Source organism: Paramisgurnus dabryanus, chromosome 2 (genome assembly GCF_030506205.2).
Source record: "Paramisgurnus dabryanus chromosome 2, PD_genome_1.1, whole genome shotgun sequence".
Taxonomy (NCBI): Eukaryota; Metazoa; Chordata; class Actinopteri; order Cypriniformes; family Cobitidae; genus Paramisgurnus; species Paramisgurnus dabryanus.
In genome coordinates, this window is record NC_133338.1 from 51425371 (window position 1) to 51444058 (window position 18688).

General features: G+C 35.0%; 1 protein-coding gene across 4 annotated transcripts in view; it reads left to right on the forward strand.

Moving 5' to 3' along the window:
* csnk1g1 (casein kinase 1, gamma 1) overlaps window positions 1-18688 on the forward strand; it is a 53543-nt gene that overhangs the window by 29068 nt on the left and 5787 nt on the right. The window contains exons 5-13 of one of the 4 annotated variants that reach the window (XM_065261593.2): window positions 2486-2637; window positions 2722-2956; window positions 3834-3919; window positions 4002-4086; window positions 5770-5918; window positions 7494-7601; window positions 11132-11242; window positions 14172-14278; window positions 18435-18458. In XM_065261593.2, coding sequence (XP_065117665.1) covers window positions 2486-2637; window positions 2722-2956; window positions 3834-3919; window positions 4002-4086; window positions 5770-5918; window positions 7494-7601; window positions 11132-11242; window positions 14172-14278; window positions 18435-18458 — 1057 coding nt within the window. The remainder of the gene's footprint in view (window positions 1-2485; window positions 2638-2721; window positions 2957-3833; window positions 3920-4001; window positions 4087-5769; window positions 5919-7493; window positions 7602-11131; window positions 11243-14171; window positions 14279-18434; window positions 18459-18688) is intronic. The other 3 variants (XM_065261594.2, XM_065261595.2, XM_065261596.2) reach the window with 3 other exon arrangements.

Genomic DNA, 18688 nt, shown 5'->3' on the forward strand with positions numbered 1-18688 from the left:
ACGGTGCGCTTGATTCTCAGGGGTGTTACAACAACACAATGAGCAGTGTGGGCTCAGACTAAAACTACCCACATGCATACAGTTTAGAGACTTACTTAATAAATATGGTGTAGTATCACTCCTTAAATCTAACACTGACATTTCAAGTAATTTCTTTTTTTTACCATAATTCATGATGAGTGGACAAAGTGAGGCAAAGATGTTAAGACAACATGTATTATTTATTTCAGTCCTGTTCTCACAATGCTGCCATCTAGTGGCTGGATGAATTTAATGAATTACTGAAAGCAGAGGTGCCTAAACTAAACTTTGTTTTTTTAAATATTAGAAAATTATAAATGAGGAGAACCAGGCAACTTTAATTTTAATATTACACAGCAACATTTACTTTTAGCCCACGGCCCTCAGTCAGGTTTGATTTTTGGTCCTTGATAGGAAAAAGTTTGGGAACCCCTGACTTAAAGGGATAGTTCACTGAAAAATTGTTCACTCAAGTTGTTACAAACCTATATAAATTTCTTTGTTCAGCTAAACACAAATGAAGATATTTTGAAAAATGTTTATAACCAAACAGATCTGGGGCACTATTTACTTCCATAGTATTATTTTGCCCTATAGAAGTCAATAGTGCCCCAGATCTGCCTGGTTACAAACATTCTTTAAAATATATTCCTTTATGTTCAGCAGAACAAAGAAATTTATACAGGTTTGTAACAACTTGAGGCTGAATAAATAATGACAGAATTAGTGAGTAGTTCTTCATGTTAAGCTGGTTGTTTAACAAACAGGTTTTTGTGCTTTGTTCCAACATCATCATTGTTAGCATTAGATTTGTTCAAAAGTTAAACTGTACGTTTTATAGTAAGCAAGGTTGCACTTTAAGCTTAAGTCGGCTTTTATTTAGTCCGATAAGAAAGTATAGAAGTTAACTTACTAAAAGAACTCATTGGGGCGGTTTCCCGGACAGGGATTATCCCAGAATAAAATGCATAGTTGAGCTTCCTTAATTAAAAAAAAACTTTTACTGACATATCTTCAACATATATCAGTGTCTCAAGATGCACACCAGTAAGGTTAGTTTGTAAAAACTACTCAAATGTCCTAATATAACTAAGACCTAGTCTTGGATTTATCTAAACCAGTGGTCTCAAACATGGTGCCCATTGTTTTATGTTTTTGTCTTGTTTTCAGTAGACTGTATGTATGTATGTATGTATGTATGTATGTATGTATGTATGTATGTATGTATGTATGTATGTATGTATGTATGTATGTATGTATGTATGTATGTATATGTATATGTATATGTATATGTATATGTATATGTATATGTATATGTATATATGTGTATATATGTGTATGTATGTATATATGTGTATGTATGTATGTATGTGTATGTATGTATGTATGTGTATGTATGTATATATGTATATATATATATATATATAATATATATTTTTTATATATAGTGTAAAAAATGCTATATGCAAAAAATTATTTTCAAGAAAAAATTTTCTTAGTATTTTTGTCTTGTTTTCAGTAAAAATATCTAAACATTCTTAAATTAAGATGCTTTTTCTTGATAAGCAAAACGACCCAAGAAAATAAGTCTAGTTTTTAGACCAAAAATATCAAATTTAAGTGATTTTGTGCAAAAAACAAGCAAAAAAAATAAAAATCTGCCAATGGGCTAAGCAAAAAAAAATCTTGAACATTTTTCTTAAACACTAAATAAATAAAAAAATTCTAGAATAATTAGCTTACCCCATTGGCACATTTTTTGTGATTGTTTTATGCACAAAATCACTTAAAGTTGATATTTTTTGTCTAAAAACTATACTTATTTTCTTGGGTTGTTTTGTTTATCAAGAAAAAGCATCTTAATTTCAGAATTTTTAGATATTTTACTGAAAACAAGACAAAAATACTAAGAACATTTTTTCTTAAATCATTTTTTGCAGTGGTTGCCACACTGCAAAAAATGACTTTCTTACTTAGCATTTTGGTCTTGTTTTCAGTACAAATATAAGCAAAATGACCGAAGAAAATAAGTCAAGTTTTTAAACAAAAAATATACAATTTAAGTGAATTTGTTGCAAAAATATCTGCCAATGGGGTGAAAAAATTTAGCTTGAATTAAGTGTTTAAAAAAAAAGTTAACTTATTTCAAGATTTTTTTTTCTCACCCCATTGGCAGATATTTTTGCTTGTTTTAAGCACAAATACACTTAAATTGTATATTTTTTGTTTAAAAACTAGACTTATTTTCTTAGGTCATTTTGCTTATCAAGAAAATACATCTTAATTTAAGAATTTTTTGATATTTGTACTGAAAACAAGACAAAAATACTAAGTAAGAAAGTAATTGTTTGCAGTGGAGACCCCTGATCTATACCCTTTCTGGGAAACTGCTCCTTAAATTTTCATTCAACATAAACTACATGACTATTGTTACTAATTCTCCGTTTTGTGTGTTTTTTTTTAGTTGAGGGTCTGCCTCAGGTCTTTTATTTTGGGCCATGTGGGAAATACAATGCCATGGTTCTAGAGCTGCTGGGTCCCAGTCTTGAGGATCTGTTTGACCTGTGTGACCGAACCTTCTCTCTAAAGACCGTCCTGATGATCGCCATTCAGCTGGTAAGTGTCTAACACCCATTACTTTAAATCCCATCGACCGGATTTAGCTTTACAACATAAGCGTGCGTCTGTCAATCTTCACAGATTTCTCGCATGGAGTATGTGCATTCTAAAAACCTCATCTATCGGGACGTCAAACCGGAGAACTTTCTTATCGGGCGGCAAGGCAATAAGAAGGAGCACATCATTCACATCATAGACTTTGGCCTTGCGAAAGAATACATCGACCCAGAAACCAAAAAACACATTCCTTACCGGGAGCACAAGAGCCTCACCGGCACAGCACGATATATGTCTATTAATACACACTTAGGGAAGGGTAAGTGGTTCACATCTTCATAATCTCGTGCTTAAATTGACATTTGACATGAAATGTTAAGCCATAATCGCCACTTTTTTTTCTTATGGCTGCTTAATTCCACTAATGGAGAAGATGTATCATGTTAATACTACTGTAGTATCATACTATAGTGGTGCTTTGAAATGCATTGGGTACTGTTATGCATAAATATGATCATCTTTCAGTGTATAGCCAAGTATTTTCTTGTGAGGTTAGCTATTGTTGAATCGGTTCAAAAGTGTGTGCGTGTATATAGGCCTACATATGTGTCCCTGGACCACAAAACCAGTCTAAAATTGCACAGGGTATATTTATAGCGATAGCCAACAATACATTGTATGGGTCAAAATGATCGATTTTGTTATGCCAGAAATTATTAGGATGTTAAGTAAAGATCATGTTCCATGAAATTGTTTTGTAAATTTCCTATCATGAATATATCAAACATGTATTAATCATTATTATACAATGGGTGTGCTGAATGCTTTATTCTGATTGGCTGAGAAATGTTACATGATATTTTTCTGTAAACCGCACACCTGACCTGTCAAATGTCTTAAAAGCAGGCACCAGAGCAATGTTTGTGGTAACCGTGGTATAAGAGGAATAATTGACTCCTTTTAATTATTTGAAAATAATGCATAATAATTTTCTTATAATTCAACAGCCTGTTGTCAATTATTCCTTACGTAATATGTGTTGCTAAGGACTTTGTTTGAACAACTTTAAAGGCGATTTTCTCAATATTCATCTTTCGGGTAATGCATAAATCTCAATTTCAGAGATCTAGGGTCACAAATGTGTACACATGTAGATCGTAATGCGCTGTTGTTTTACTGGTTGTTTTGTCCCTTAGAGCAAAGTCGGAGGGATGACCTTGAGGCTTTGGGTCACATGTTTATGTATTTCCTCAGGGGAAGTCTCCCCTGGCAAGGACTAAAAGTATGTTGAACAGCTTACTTTATTTAAACTGTAACAAATGTTGTATTTTAAAATGACTGAGAAGTTGATGTGCACTTTGCAGGCCGACACACTTAAAGAACGCTACCAGAAGATTGGGGACACGAAGCGAAACACTCCCATTGAAGTTCTCTGTGAAAACTTTCCTGGTGAGGCCTTGTATATCGGTTAACCCTTACAACAACATGTGAAGAGCTCTGATGCAAAGTCAGCTAAACGCCACCTCTTTCAAAAATTATATTATTGTATAAACTGAATTCTCCCGGCACGTATTATACTTTTACACTGCAAAAAATGACTTTCTAACTTAGTATTTTTGTCTTGTGTTCAATAGAAATATCTAAAAATTCTTAAATTAAGAAGCTTTTTCTTGATGAACAAAATGACCCAAGAAAATAAGTCTAGTTTTTAGAGCAAAAATATAAAATTTAAGTGATTTTGTGCATAAAACATGCAAAAAAAATCTGCCAATGGGGTAAGCAAAAAAATCTTGAACCTTTATCTTAAACACTAAATTCAAGAAAAAATGCTTACCCCATTGGGAATTTTTTTTGCTTGTTTTATGCACAAAATCACTTAAATTTGATATTTTTGCTCTAAAAACTAGACTTATTTTCTTGGGTCGTTTTGTTCATCAAGAAAAAGCATCTTAATTTAAGAATTTTTAGATATTTTTACTGAAAACAAGACAAAAATACTAAGATTTTTTTTTCTTGAAAATCATTTTTTGCAGTGCAGTTTAAAATTGCAGTTTCAAAGGACTCTAAATCATCCCAAACGAGGCATAAGGGTCTTATCTAGCGATTGTCATTTTTGACAAGAAAAATAAAAAATATGCACCTTTAAAACACAACTTCTCGTTTTCCTCTGGGTGTGTGACGCGTCAGGGCGACCTTACGTAATTGCGTAATGACGTCGAAAAAGCATCTTAATTTAAGAATTTTTAGATACTTGATATTTTTTTACCGAAAACAAGACAAAAATACGAAGTAAGAGTCATTTTTTGCAGTGTATTAAATACTTTCACTTCAATTCTGCTAAATCCCATTCAAAATTCAACTAAATTCAGAAATGTTTGCAGAATCCGCTGACTTTCATTATTTGCAATGTTACTCGTTGCATCTTTATTGATTTTGCAACTATTGTACTATGCATTGTCCACAGATGTGGATTTTTTTTACCAGTGAAATGCCTAAAGAGACATTTGTGAAAATAAGGCATTTTCATTACTGACTAAGAACCTTAAAATTACTGAACCTAAACATAAGAGCCTGATCAAATAAAATCATGAAATGAAATTATGTCAGACGCACTTAGAGAATAGGACAATATATTGCAAAGGCAGATTTTTGGACTTTTTTATTATCGGCATCGGTCAATAATTTTTTTTCAATTGGACAGTGACTTTTTCTATTACTTAAATTTGATGTTTGTAATAAAAAAGACACTCAATGTAAAGCCAAAGTCTGACAGACAGTGAAATTACCAATAATTTTTCACTTTTAAACATGTGTCTTGTAAATATGTTTTAAGTACTTTATAAGGGTTTATTTATAAATGTTATGCGTAAGAAATGTATTTTTACTTTCACCAATGTTTTGTCTCTTATTTACTGTAATAATATTTGTGTTATATCGGCCATACAGTTTTCTTAATATCTGGATCAGTCATCAAAAACATATCCGTCGACCACTAACTTTTTTGCATCTAAACTCTTCATATCTTAAATCAACCCCATTTATTTTCTTGAGGCATTTGCTGTTATATATTCTCATCATTGACCATTCTCAGCGCGTCGATGATAAAAGCATTTTTCTCATTTGTGGTTTCAGAGGAGATGGCCACATACCTGCGATATGTCAGGCGGTTGGATTTCTTCGAGAAGCCAGATTACGAATACTTGAGAACCTTGTTTACGGAGTTGTTCGAACGAAAAGGATACACATTTGATTACTCTTATGACTGGGTTGGCAGACAGATTGTAAGTCAACATGGTTAATGTCTTCTGTATTTAAATCATGTTAAACCTGTTATTGAACCCGGTGAGCTGACTCGCTGCCTGTTGACTACATGGGCACAGACCTTCCCGACCAAATTGGAACCATTTTAAAGGGATAGTTGACCCAAAAATGAAATGAAAATGTCATCTTTTCCTCTCATGTTCTTACAAACCTGAATAATTTTCTTAGTTCTGATGAGCACAAAGGAAGATATTTTAAGGAATAAAGGGACGTTGATCCCTTTTGATACAGAAACTCAAATCACAGTTAAAGCTGGATGTGAGAGTTTTAGCATTTATTTTATTTGTAAAGTTATGTTTTTGGGTTTTGCCTGGTGTGATAGACAGGAAAGTACAGGGTGGACGGATCAGAAAAGCACTACACTGCAAAAAATGATTTTCAAGAAAAAAAATTCTTAGAAATTTTTGTCTTGTTTTAAGTAGAAATATCTAAAAATTCTTACATTGAGATGCTTTTTCTTGATGAGCAAAACGACCCAAGAAAATAAGTCTAGTTTTTAGACCAAAAATATCACATTTAAGTGAATTTTTCTTGAATTTTTCTTGAATTTAGTGTTTAAGAAAAATTTTCAAGATTTTTTGCTTACCCCATTGGCAGATGTTTTTGCTTTTTATGCACAAAATCACTTAAATTTGATACTTTTGGCCTAAAAACTAGACTTACTTTCCTGTGTCGTTTTGCTCATCAAAAAAAGCATCTTAATTTAAGAATTTTTAAATATTTTTACTGAAAACAAGACTTTTTTTTTCTTGAAAATCTTTTTTTGCAATGTATATGTCCGATCACACTGCCCACTTCGCCATCGGATCTGACAGCTTTTAAACTGCAAAAAATGATTTTCAAGAAAAAAAGTCTTAGTATTTTTGTCTTGTTTTCAGTAAGTCTAGTTTTTAGACCCAAGATATCAAATTTAAGTGATTTTGTGCATAAAACAGGCAAAAAAATCTGCCAATGGGGTAAGCTAATTTTTCTTGAATTTAGTGTTTAAGAAAAATGTTCAAGATTTTTTTGCTTACCTCATTGGCAGATTTTTTTGCCTGTTTTATGCACAAAATCACTTAAATTTGATATTTTGCGTCTAAAAACTAGACTTATTTTCTTGGGTCGTTTTACTCAAGAAAAAGCATCTTAATTTAAGATTTTTTTTTAAGCAAGACAAAAATACTAAGATTTTTTTCTTGAAAATATTTTTTTGCAGTGCAGCAGTTTTTTTTATTAAATTAAATAGTAAATGAAGTATATTTATAATCAACATTTATCTCGACTCTCTGGACTCAATCCGCTAGGTTGGAGCTCATCGCAATGCATTATGGGACTGCATTTTCTGCAAAGGATCCATGCCATGTTACTTTTTCATTTGGCAAAAACAAGGCGTCTAGAAAGCCAGCAAAAAAGCTGCCTACCTTTTGGACGGCTTTTCTGCCTATGCTTTAAAATGTAGTAGGCGGCTCACTAGGTTTTGGAACAGAGCAACGCTCTTTATTTGGTCAAACCTTGAAACTGATGTTTACTATGTTCTTGTGTGTTATGCACAGCCCACACCAGTGGGGTCAGTCCATGTGGATTCAGGTGCATCTGCCATAACACGTGAGAGCCACGCACACAGGGACAGACCCTCCCAGCACCAGCCATTAAGAAATCAGGTAATCTCACCCTTGGGTATCTTAAGAGTGATGAACCTATATCTTTATTACAGGAGAAATTTTCTGATATAGAAATAAACTGCATCACAGTCTATGATTTAAGAGAGCTTTTGCAATATATTTAGTTTGAATCGAAACCTACCCACATGATTCCCACTGGCCACGCTGTCTGCTACAGCATGCACTGCTTCAGTTTATCATGGCTCAGAGTGCATGCTGGCAGTGAAACATCTTAATATTATATATATTGATGCATATCACTTAAGAATGATTTATTTGCTATTTTTATCTGCAATCTTCTTTTTCTGCCTTTTACGTTTGCAAGTACAAATCAGCTTTGCAAATCTCACAAACTCATCTGCCGAAGAGAAAGTTTAATAAGCCGAATCCTGCTGTGCGACTGAATTAGTGGACATGGTTCAAGGTTAGGATGTTGAATATTCAAGGGAAGGACTATATTATTATGAGTCCTGTGAGGAAAGAAAAGTGCAGATATAGTTAAGAGTTTCTTGAATTGAAACACACAAGGGCCTCCTAAAGTGCAGTCATCATCATTTTGGCAGAAGTTTTAGTCGTCAGTGAGTCTGTTTCAGAGGGCAAAACAACACTAATATCTATGACCCTGCAAGAATCTACTGAACTCAGTAAAGTCAGTCGAAAGGCAATATGAACATTTTTACTTAGAAAGCAAAGTTACACCTAAAGTTTTAGAGTTCACTTATTTTCATTGTCGTTTTTACTGTTCCTTATGCCAAGTTCACACTACAGGATTTTAAGCAAGTCATTAAGCTCGCCGACAGGTAGGGCTGTGATCAGGGGCAAATCAGCAGGCAATCGGCGCTTGCCAATCTTTGTGTGAATTAGTCAACGACGCACCATAGGCGCACGCTAATGCATCAAAGACGCTAATGCATGAAAGCATACCTGTCAACATTCGGATTCGAAAATAAGGGTAATTTTCTGTAACCCTAACCCCCCCATTACACTGAAAAAAATTATTAAAAAATCAAATTCATGTTGTCTTATTTTCAGTAAAAATATCAAAAAATTCTTAAATTAAGATGCTTTTTCTTGAAGAGCCAAATGACCCAAGAACATAAGTCTGTTTTTAGACAACAAATTTTGTGCATTAAACAAGCAGAAAAATCTGCTAATGGGGAGTGAATTTATGTTTGGCAGATTTCTTGCTTGTTTTATGCACAAAATCACTTAAATTTGATATTTCTGGTCTAAAAACTAGACTTATTTTCTTGGGTGGTTTTGCACATCAAGAACCCCAATACCCCCCCCCCCCCCCTTCATTACACTGAAAAAAATGATTTTCAAGAAATGTTTTTTAGAAATTTTGTCTTGTTTTCAGTAAAAAATATCAACAAATTCTTAAATAAAGATGTATTTTCTTGATAAGCAAAATGACCTAGGAAAATGCATGTAGTTTTGAGACAAAAAATTTTTAACTTAAAGAAAGTTAGTGCTTACAACTAGCAAAAAAATAAGTTTACTTTAATAACACTTACTTTAAGAAATGTTTTCTTATTCTATTAGCAGATTTTTTTAGCTTGTTTAAAGCACAAATTCGCTTACATTTTATATACTTTTTTGTCTAAAAACTAGACTTATTTTCCTAGGTCGTTGTGCTCATCAAGAAAATACATCTTAATTTAAGAATTTTTAGATATTTTTACTGAAAACAAGACAAAAATGCTAAGTAAGAAAGTATTTTTTTGCAGTGTGGGTACACTGCAAAATACTTTCTTGCTTCAAGATATATTTTCTTGATGACCAAACTGTCCTTTTGCTCATCAAGAAAATGTACACTGCAAAAAAAAAATGATTTTCAAGAAAAAAAATCTTAGTATTTTTGTCTCGTTTTCAGGTAAAAATATCTAAAAATTCTGAAATTAAGATGCTTTTTCTTGAGCAAAACGACCCAAGAAAATAAGACCAAAAATATCAAATTTAAGTGATTTTTTTGCATAAAACAAGCTAAAAATTCTGCCAATGGGGTAAGTACATTTTTCTTGAATTTAGTGTTTAAAACTCAAGATTCAAGATTTTTTGCTTGTTTTATGCACAAAATGACTTAAATTTGATATTTTTGGTCTAAAAACTAGACTTATTTTCTTGGGTCGTTTTGCTCTACAAGAAAAGCATCTTAATATAAGAATTTTTAGATATTTGTACTGAAAACAAGACAAAAATACCAAGAATGTCATTTTTGGCAGTGTATATCTTGTATCATTGTTTCTATGGCGCTCTTGCATCTGCATACACATAGGGTCGCAGACGTTGCATTCCTTAACACCTTCATAGTTAAGTAAAAGCACAAACAGCAGTGTTTTCCTACACGCAAAGTTACAAAAAAAATGTACAAGTTTGCGTACCCTGGCAGGCGGACATGCACACTACAGCGTGTGGCGATTTTTTTTTTGTGACAATGCGGTTTGAGGACTGGATCGAGTCGCTGGATGACAGGGTTGTTTTCAGATCGTGTAGTGTGTGATGACCTGTTGCGGATTATTTACGTAGTGTGAACACCTCAACGACTTCGACTCCATAGCAAGTCATGTAGTCTGAACAGCACAGCGACCGGGCGACATTTAAAGTCATGTTGTGTGAACTTGGCATTAGATTTCTGTATTGAAACTACACACACTGCAAAAAATGTTTTTCAAGAAAAAAATTCTTAGTTTTGTCTCGTTTTCAGTAAAAATATCAAAAAATTCTTAAATTAAGATGCTTTTTTCTTGATGATCTAGTTTTTAGACCGAAATTTCAAATTAATGTGATTTTGTGCATAAAACAAGCTAAAAAATCTGTCAATGCGGTAAGAAAATTTTTCTTGTATTTTTCTTGAATTTAGTGTTTAAGAAAAACGTTCAAATTTTTTTTGCTTGTTTTATGCACAAAATCACTTAAATTTGATATTTTTGGTCTTAAAACTAGACTTATTTTCTTTTATCTTCTTTATTTAAGAATTTTTTAATATTTTTACTGAAGACAAAAATACTAAAAAAAATTCTTAAATATTTTTTTTGCAGTGCATGCACTATTTAAAATTATTAATCTGTTTAATCTTTTGTCTGAATCTGATTGTGCAATCACTTTTATAACTTGAACCTTCTTGTAACTATGAATAAAGTGCCCAGTAAGTTTAATTTGAACAAAATTGGCACTGTATGGGCTATTGTGTGTAAATTATTTATATATACTATATATTTTTTTAATAAGTATATTTTAACGTTAGATCATGTATGGTTTGCTACATATAATGTCGCATTCAACCGCAGTAAATATTTTGCTTATTTTCCTCTGTTTAAATGCCCTAAGTTTTATTTTGTGTTGGCTTGTTGATTTAATCGGACAATCGGTCCGCAGTCATTAATGCCATTTCCTGGCTTTGACTGGCTCTTTTGTTTCTTGTCGATTTTCATCCCTGCATTGTGCTGCATGTCACCTGGCCTCACTCCGCCCGCTCTCGCTCACTCGCCACACCTCCCCTCCCTCCCGCGCCACCTCCATCCGCGCAGACGGCCGTCTCCGACCGCAGAGGAGCATGGGAAGTGCAGCCCAATCGCCAGACAAACACCTCCTACCTGACCTCCCACCTGGCAGCAGACAGGCACGGGGGCTCCGTGCAGGTACAGCTTAACCCCTCGCTCGATGACTCCTGTGTGTGCTCATATCTGCAGCGTTACTCCAGACACGTCCTCCATTGGTTCCCCTCTGATTACGCTTTTAGTGCAAAAATGCTGCGTTTCATTCGATGTTCACTACATCGCATTTCTGCCTTCCTGTCCTGTAACTTTGTTATCTGAGGATAGTTCAAGTCTTTGATTCTGATTGGTCAATAGTTGTTTTATTTACGATAAACACAGCTATGCCTGCTGCACCCATCTACTGCTCAGTCAGTTAGGGAATTTTTAGTGATTTTATTTTTATGAAAGTTGTGTTAATACATATATTTTTTTGCTTTAATATTTGTATTGTGTGATAACCGTTTTATAAAAGCAATAAGGTACTCGAGGCTAGTTTGTATCGTGAATAAGTGATGGCTGAAAGGGTTGCATTGACTTCGCTTTGCATCATGCCTATCAACACTCTATACCCGCCAGTTATTTTTCAACAATACAACACAGCCTTTTGCACCTTATTGCTTGGGTAATATAGGCGATCTAACTCGTTGAAGAATTACGTTGTTTTTAAGCAATAAAGTTTGCATCTTTCCAAACAAGAATTGGGAAGTTTTAAATTCAGTTTACATGTTGAATGAAATGCAGCATAAGATAACGTTACCCTAAGGCTGTGAGAAAGCATTAAGCTAATGAACACCTGCTGTCTGTCTGTGATACAAATGCGACCCTGGAGCACAAAACCAGTCATAAGTCTTTCTGGTATATTTGTAGCAATAGCCGACAATACATTTTTTGGGTCAATTATTTCTTTTTGCCAAAAATCATTAGGATATTAAGTAAAGACCATGTTCCATGAAGATATTTTGTAAATTTTCTACTCTAGAAATATATTTAAAAATGATTTATTGTTAGTTATATTTGTTACTAAGGACTTCATTTGGACAAATGTAACCCTTTACTTGGCACAGCCCTTATTGAGTGGGGGATGAAAAGGTGATGTACCCCTTTAAATTAATTTAACTTTGGAATTTTTTGGTCTGGTATCCTAATTTTGGTCTTTTTTGGTCTGAAGTTTTTTTACAGAAGTGTCTGGAGGTGAAAATATTAAATAAGAAAAAATATTTATAGCAATTTAAATTTATTGTAATAAATTAAAATAATGCAATATAGTATTATTTTATACATAGATTTATAAAAAATAAGGTTTGTATTTGTTTGCTGCATACTCTTGTCACGGGATGGTGCCAGTTAACGGGTTAAAGTTGATTTTCTCAATATTTAGATGTTTTTGCACCCTCAGATTCCAGATTTTCAAATAGTTGTATCTCAGCCAAATATTGTCCCATCCAGTGTTGGGCGTAACGCATTACAAGTAACGCGCATTACGTAATAATATAACTTTTCTGAAGTAACGAGTAAAGTAACGCATTATTTAATTCAATTAAAAAATATAATAATGTACCGAATTAAACTGAACATATTAACGTAGAATTACACACTCTGTGCTCCTGAGCGGGAACAGTTTGAACCAGAAACGGACATGGTATATGGAAGGTATTTTTGGACTTTTTTTAATTAATTAATTAAATTATAAAATAAAAAATAAAATCGCAAAATATGTCCCAAATTTGAAAATGAAATGCTAAAATTAAAACATTATATTAAATTATTTCATTTTCATTTTTAAACGTGATGAAGCATCATTCCGGCCAAATTGAAAAATAAAATTAAATTGATGATTTGACATTTCATTTTCAATATAATCTTGAGTCAAAACTGCCAAATAAAAAGGCAAGCTTGAAAAGGAATCTGTAAATATATTTTTTAAAAGGCTTTTTATTCATGCCCAAGCAATAATAGGGACAAAATTAAAATGTAAAGTTCAGTTTTAATTTTATGTTCTGTTTTTCTTTTTCATTTTCGTTTAAATTTTCGTGTTCATTTTTATTTTCAACTTGTATGCAAATTCAATGGTAATCAGTGGGTGGGGCTTTTTTGCGATTTTATTTTTTATTTTATAATTTAAGTAATTATTTTATAATTTAATTAATTAACTTAAAAAGTAACTAAGTAACGCAATTAGTTACTTTTTTGGGGAGTAACTTAATATTGTAATGCATTACTTTTAAAAGTAACTTTCCCCAACACTGGTCCCATCCTAACAAACCATACATCAACAGAAAGCTTATTTATTCACTTTCAGATCATGCATACGTCTTCATAAAAAAAAAAAAAACTTTGACTGGTTTTGTGGTCCAGGGTAACAAATTGGGAACATGCAATATTGAACCTGGATCTTGAGACAAAACAAATACAATACCAGATCTTGGCTGGCCTCATAGATAACATGTATAGATATATATTTGGCGACCCAGTCTAATGTAACCATATGTTCAGATGTAGTTTAGTGCTGCTATATGTGACGCTGTCTGTGAAATTGCGACTAAAGTCTCATAATCTAATGATGGGATAAGGAGCATCAAAGTTTGATTTCATATTGATGTCGATCTTTAACCTTAGTCGGGCAATATTAAAAAATATCAATATATTATATTATCACACAATGTTCTTTACATTATAGAATGATTTTATGTAAAAACTGAAAAAAAACTTTTTACAGGATGGGTCGTATATTAATATATTGGCTGACACTGAAGAGTAAAGTAGACTACATTTTCTTAGATTGCAGAGTAATAAATTTTTTAAGTATCTGTGACAAAAATAATTTTTGCAAAGCATATAAAAATACATGATTACTACTTTTCAATACATAGTTTCAGTAGTTTCCAATAGCACAAGCCTACACATTTAAATTTCCTTTTGGACCGCTGATTTGGAAATGACTACATTTTCATGTATTAACAGAACATTGTTACACCAATATCATATGATGTTTCGACTTTAATGTTTATTTATTCATGCTTTTCCAACACAGGTGGTTAGCTCAACCAATGGTGAATTGAATGCCGACGACCCGCTGGCGGCCCACTCGAATGCACCAATCACAGCGCAGGCAGAGGTGGAGGTGGTGGATGAAGCCAAGTATGTATACTCGGATTCACAGAGTTCTGTTGTCTTTGCCTTGTGTCTGATTGACACAAGATGTCCTGAGGCTCTCTGGGTCTTTACCTGACATCACTCATAGTGGTCCATTGTCATCTACTTTATCCTTTAGTGTTTCAGATTGTGCTGTATGGTACCACAGGTGTATAAGAGCTGTAGTATTTTGTATTTTATTTTTTTTTACATCATTTTAGCACCAGGTGATTTTTAATAAGGCTGCACTGTTTTTATGTAAATACATTTGTACTTGCATTTGGCAGACACTTTTATCCAAAGCAACTTACAGTGAATTGCAAGGTGTACATTTTTATTTATCAGTATGTTTGTTCCTTGGGTTCGAACCCATGCACAGCTAATGCAATGCTCTACCACTGGGCTATACCGGAGCACATACTTTATAATACTTCAGATCAGTTTCCTCCAATTCGGAGGATGTTTTCGCTTGTATTTTGGTATCTCGTCTGTGAAATGATAAGAATTTGACCAAAACAAGTTTTTTTTTTAAAGGGATAGTTCACCCAAAAATGAAAATTACCCTATGATTTACTCACCCTCAAGCCATCCTCGATGTATGTTATCATATTTTTTCAGACAAACACAAGTTATATTAGAAAATGTCCTGGCTTTTCCAAGCTTTATAATGGTAGTAAATGGTGCTTTTGATTTATTGCCTAAAGTAGTCTATCTATCCTTCACAGATGTAATCCACACTTTACAAACTGAAATAACTAGCATCCAGTAATGACGGCGCACGTTCACGAGAGAATGCGTTTCCAGCATAGGATGTAGCGTACGAGACATATTGCGGATGCTAAAGCGCAGGCAAATTTTTTTCTTTTAAATCCCAGTTTTAGATTTCTATTTCCTAATTGCCATTTTGTTTTACTCTCTGCGCTTCCATGTAAGTCACTACACCACTACTTCACGTAGGATGCGTCTTAGCCGTGCGCTGCTGCGTCTTAGCCGTGCGCTGCTGCGTCTTAGCCGTGCGCTGCTGCGTCTTAGCCGTGCGCTGCTGCGTCTTAGCCGTGCGCTGCTGCGTCTTAGCCGTGCGCTGCTGCGTCTTAGCCGTGCGCTGCTGCGTCTTAGCCGTGCGCTGCTGCGTCTTAGCCGTGCGCTGCTGCGTCTTAGCCGTGCGCTGCTGCGTCTTAGCCGTGCGCTGCTGCGTCTTAGCCGTGCGCTGCTGCGTCTTAGCCGTGCGCTGCTGCGTCTTAGCCGTGCGCTGCTGCGTCTTACCTGAAAGCTATTTATTTTAGTTTGTAACATTGTAAATATTGATATTTTCTCACAAAATCACATCGATTGTAGAGGTCGTCTCGGGTCCAAAGAAATGTACCCAACCCGAAATGATCCGAATCACTTTTTACCCGAATTCAACGTGCATAAATTTTTTTTTTTTTTGAAAGACCCAGCCCAAGACAAACCCGAGAAAATTAGACCCGAGTCCGACATGATTCAGTGGCAATTTTTTACCCGACTGGACCCGAATGTAAACCGCACCAACGTGTGTGCAGTCTGCACGTGCAACTTTTAGACTCGAACCCTCTCGTGTCTGACATCGGGTTTTTGGATTTAAGTGGACCTGTGAAGACCTCGAATCGATTTGATCCCCCTGAAGCCGTGTGTATTACTTCTGTGAAAGACAGATCCACTTTTTTTGCGCTTCAAATCAGAAGCACCATTTACTACCATTATTAAGCTTGAAACAGCCAGGACATTTTCTAATATAACTCTGTGCTCGTCTGAAAAAAAGATCATCTTATACATTGAAGATGGCTTGAAGGTGAGTAAATCATGGGTTAAATTACATTTTTGGGTGAACCATCCCTTTAAGCTACATGTACTGTGCTTACCATTTGGAGCAGCCTTTGCATAAGTAGGTTTAAGTAGGTAGGTAGCTCACTGGCGTTTGGGACAGAGCATATATTTCCATGAAGCACTTATTCAGCCAGCGATTCAATTACCCAATTTATTTTGTGTTCCCTTTAATGCACCTGATGTCCGTCTGCATTTGAGTTTCAGTTATATAAAACATCCTGAATTACAACTCATTCTTGTAGTTCTTTGATATCTTTAGAAGCTGCCAGTCTTTGATTTATTGATGCACAGACTTAAAAGTAGCGCTGACAGCGTAGCAATATCAATTATCAGCATAGGGTCGTCATGGCTATTATACGCTATTAATGCTCAACGGAGGTCTTTCTTCTAATCTCTGTGATCTATTCTTCGGTGTGTTTCCTGTTTGGTTCTTGCATTTAGCCCCCTGTGTTATTATTATTAGGCATTGGCATTTAAAGATTCAACCTGTGATGGTGAAACACTTCTATTAAAGGCAAACCTGCGATAATACTTGTTTTTCATATCGTGTGAAATCTGTATAGTTTACGATTAGATACTAAATTTTCGACTGAAATCAGTTGGGACGGGCCATATCCAAGGAGGATTTACATTATAGCCATTAAGCAATCACCTCAACCCATGGTTGGTTTTAATTATGGATAAACAGAACCATTTGGGTTTAAATTAACCTGTGATGGGTTGTTTCAACCCATAGTTGGGTCAAAATGTATATTTTCTAGGTTAATTTAAACCAACGGTTTGGTATGTCCATATTCTACCCAACCACTGGTTTAAACAACCCAGTGCTGCTAGATTGATTGGATATAATGGCGCTTTTCCATTGCATAGTACCCTACGGTTTGGGTCGGGTCAGCGTACTTTTGGGGGGTTTTCCATTGGGTGCAGTACATAGTACCCGATACTGTTTTAGTACCACCTCGGTTGGGGTTCCAAGCAAGCCAAGCTGATACCAAAATGTGACGCAAAAACACTGTAGATGACTGATTGGTCTGGAAGAATTGTCACTACCAGGGTCATCACGATAATGTAAAAGATTAGCTTTACCTTCATGCTAGCTTGCGCTGTCTCGAGCAAACCTGTTGTCATCTGTGCCTTGCTGGAAGTTCCCACACTCCCTTTTAGCGATGAAAAACATCCACAGGTTGACAATCAGGAACACCATACAAGTGTTTTCCAGACTTGCAATTGGTGGTGGCACATTCGCGCCGCACACATGCTATAAAGGGATAGTTCGGCCAATAATGATATTAAACCCATGATTTACTCACCCCCAAGCTGTCCGAGTGGCAAATGTCCATCATTTTTCAGACAAACACATTTTCGAATATTTTAGAAAATGTTTTAGATCTTTCAGTTGATTAAATGTAATGTTACGGGGTCCACCCATAGTCCACGACCTTCAAGTGCAAAAAAAGTGCGTGTATCCTTCACAAATTAAATCCAAACGACTCCAGGATGATAAACAAAGGTCTTCTGAGGGTAATCCGCGCGGTGGTGTTGTAGAAATATCCATATTTAAAACTTTATTAACGAAAATAACTACCTTCCGGTAGCGCCGCCATCTTAGTCGCGTCCGCATTCAGGATGAGAGCTTACACAGCCTACGGAGGCTACTCTGCTGCTGCTCTGTGCCCCCGCCCTCCGAATTTGTCATACGTCACTAAGAAAAGTGCGTACACTACGCTAATACTCTCTCCTGAATACAGAGGAGTCTAAGATGGCGGCGCTACCGGAAGGTTTTTATTTACGTACAATGACGCTCTCACTTGTATGATGTCACAGCAGTAGGCAGCGCAAATATAACGACACCCCTATAATTCCTTCCACTCCAAAGTGCTACAAAACTCGATTGGAAAAGCTAACCAAGTCAAAGTGAAGCTGACCCGACCTAAACCGTGGGGTACTATGCAATGGAAAAGCGCCATAACTCTGAGGAGTCATCAGTTTTTTAGGAAACACGTGTTTTTATTGAGGTGGTGAACTGCTGTCTGAGCCGAGCATGATATTTCATTTCTCCACCTCCTCTCACACCTTCATTTCTATTTTGTATCATATGTGTTACAAATTGACAAGAATACAGGAAATGCCTGCTATATAATGATGATTAAACTTAATTTAAAGTCGTAGAGTCTGAATAGAGTCGATGTTTCAGATCTCGCTTTATTTATGTTTTTGTGTTTTCCTGTTGGTCTTGTGTCGCCGGCATTAGTTTTGTCTCATCATCTCACCCCTGTGTAATAATCTCTGTCTTTTCTCTTTTCACACTCTTCTGTAGCTGCGTGAAAATGCTCAACCTGTGGTGAGTCTCTCTCCAGTCCACATCAAAGCTAAAGGGAGTGGACCAGCCTAGACTGTGGCCATATAGATCTAGTTTGCATTAGGACTCACATCTACTAACACAGTTATAGGTTAATGTAGTTTTTTATGGGGTTCGAGTTTGAAACGGGAAGATGGAGGTGTGTCTGATTTAAACGACTAAAGTACTCGTGATTTGATGTACTCTAATCGCCCGAGTAATAAAATTTCCAT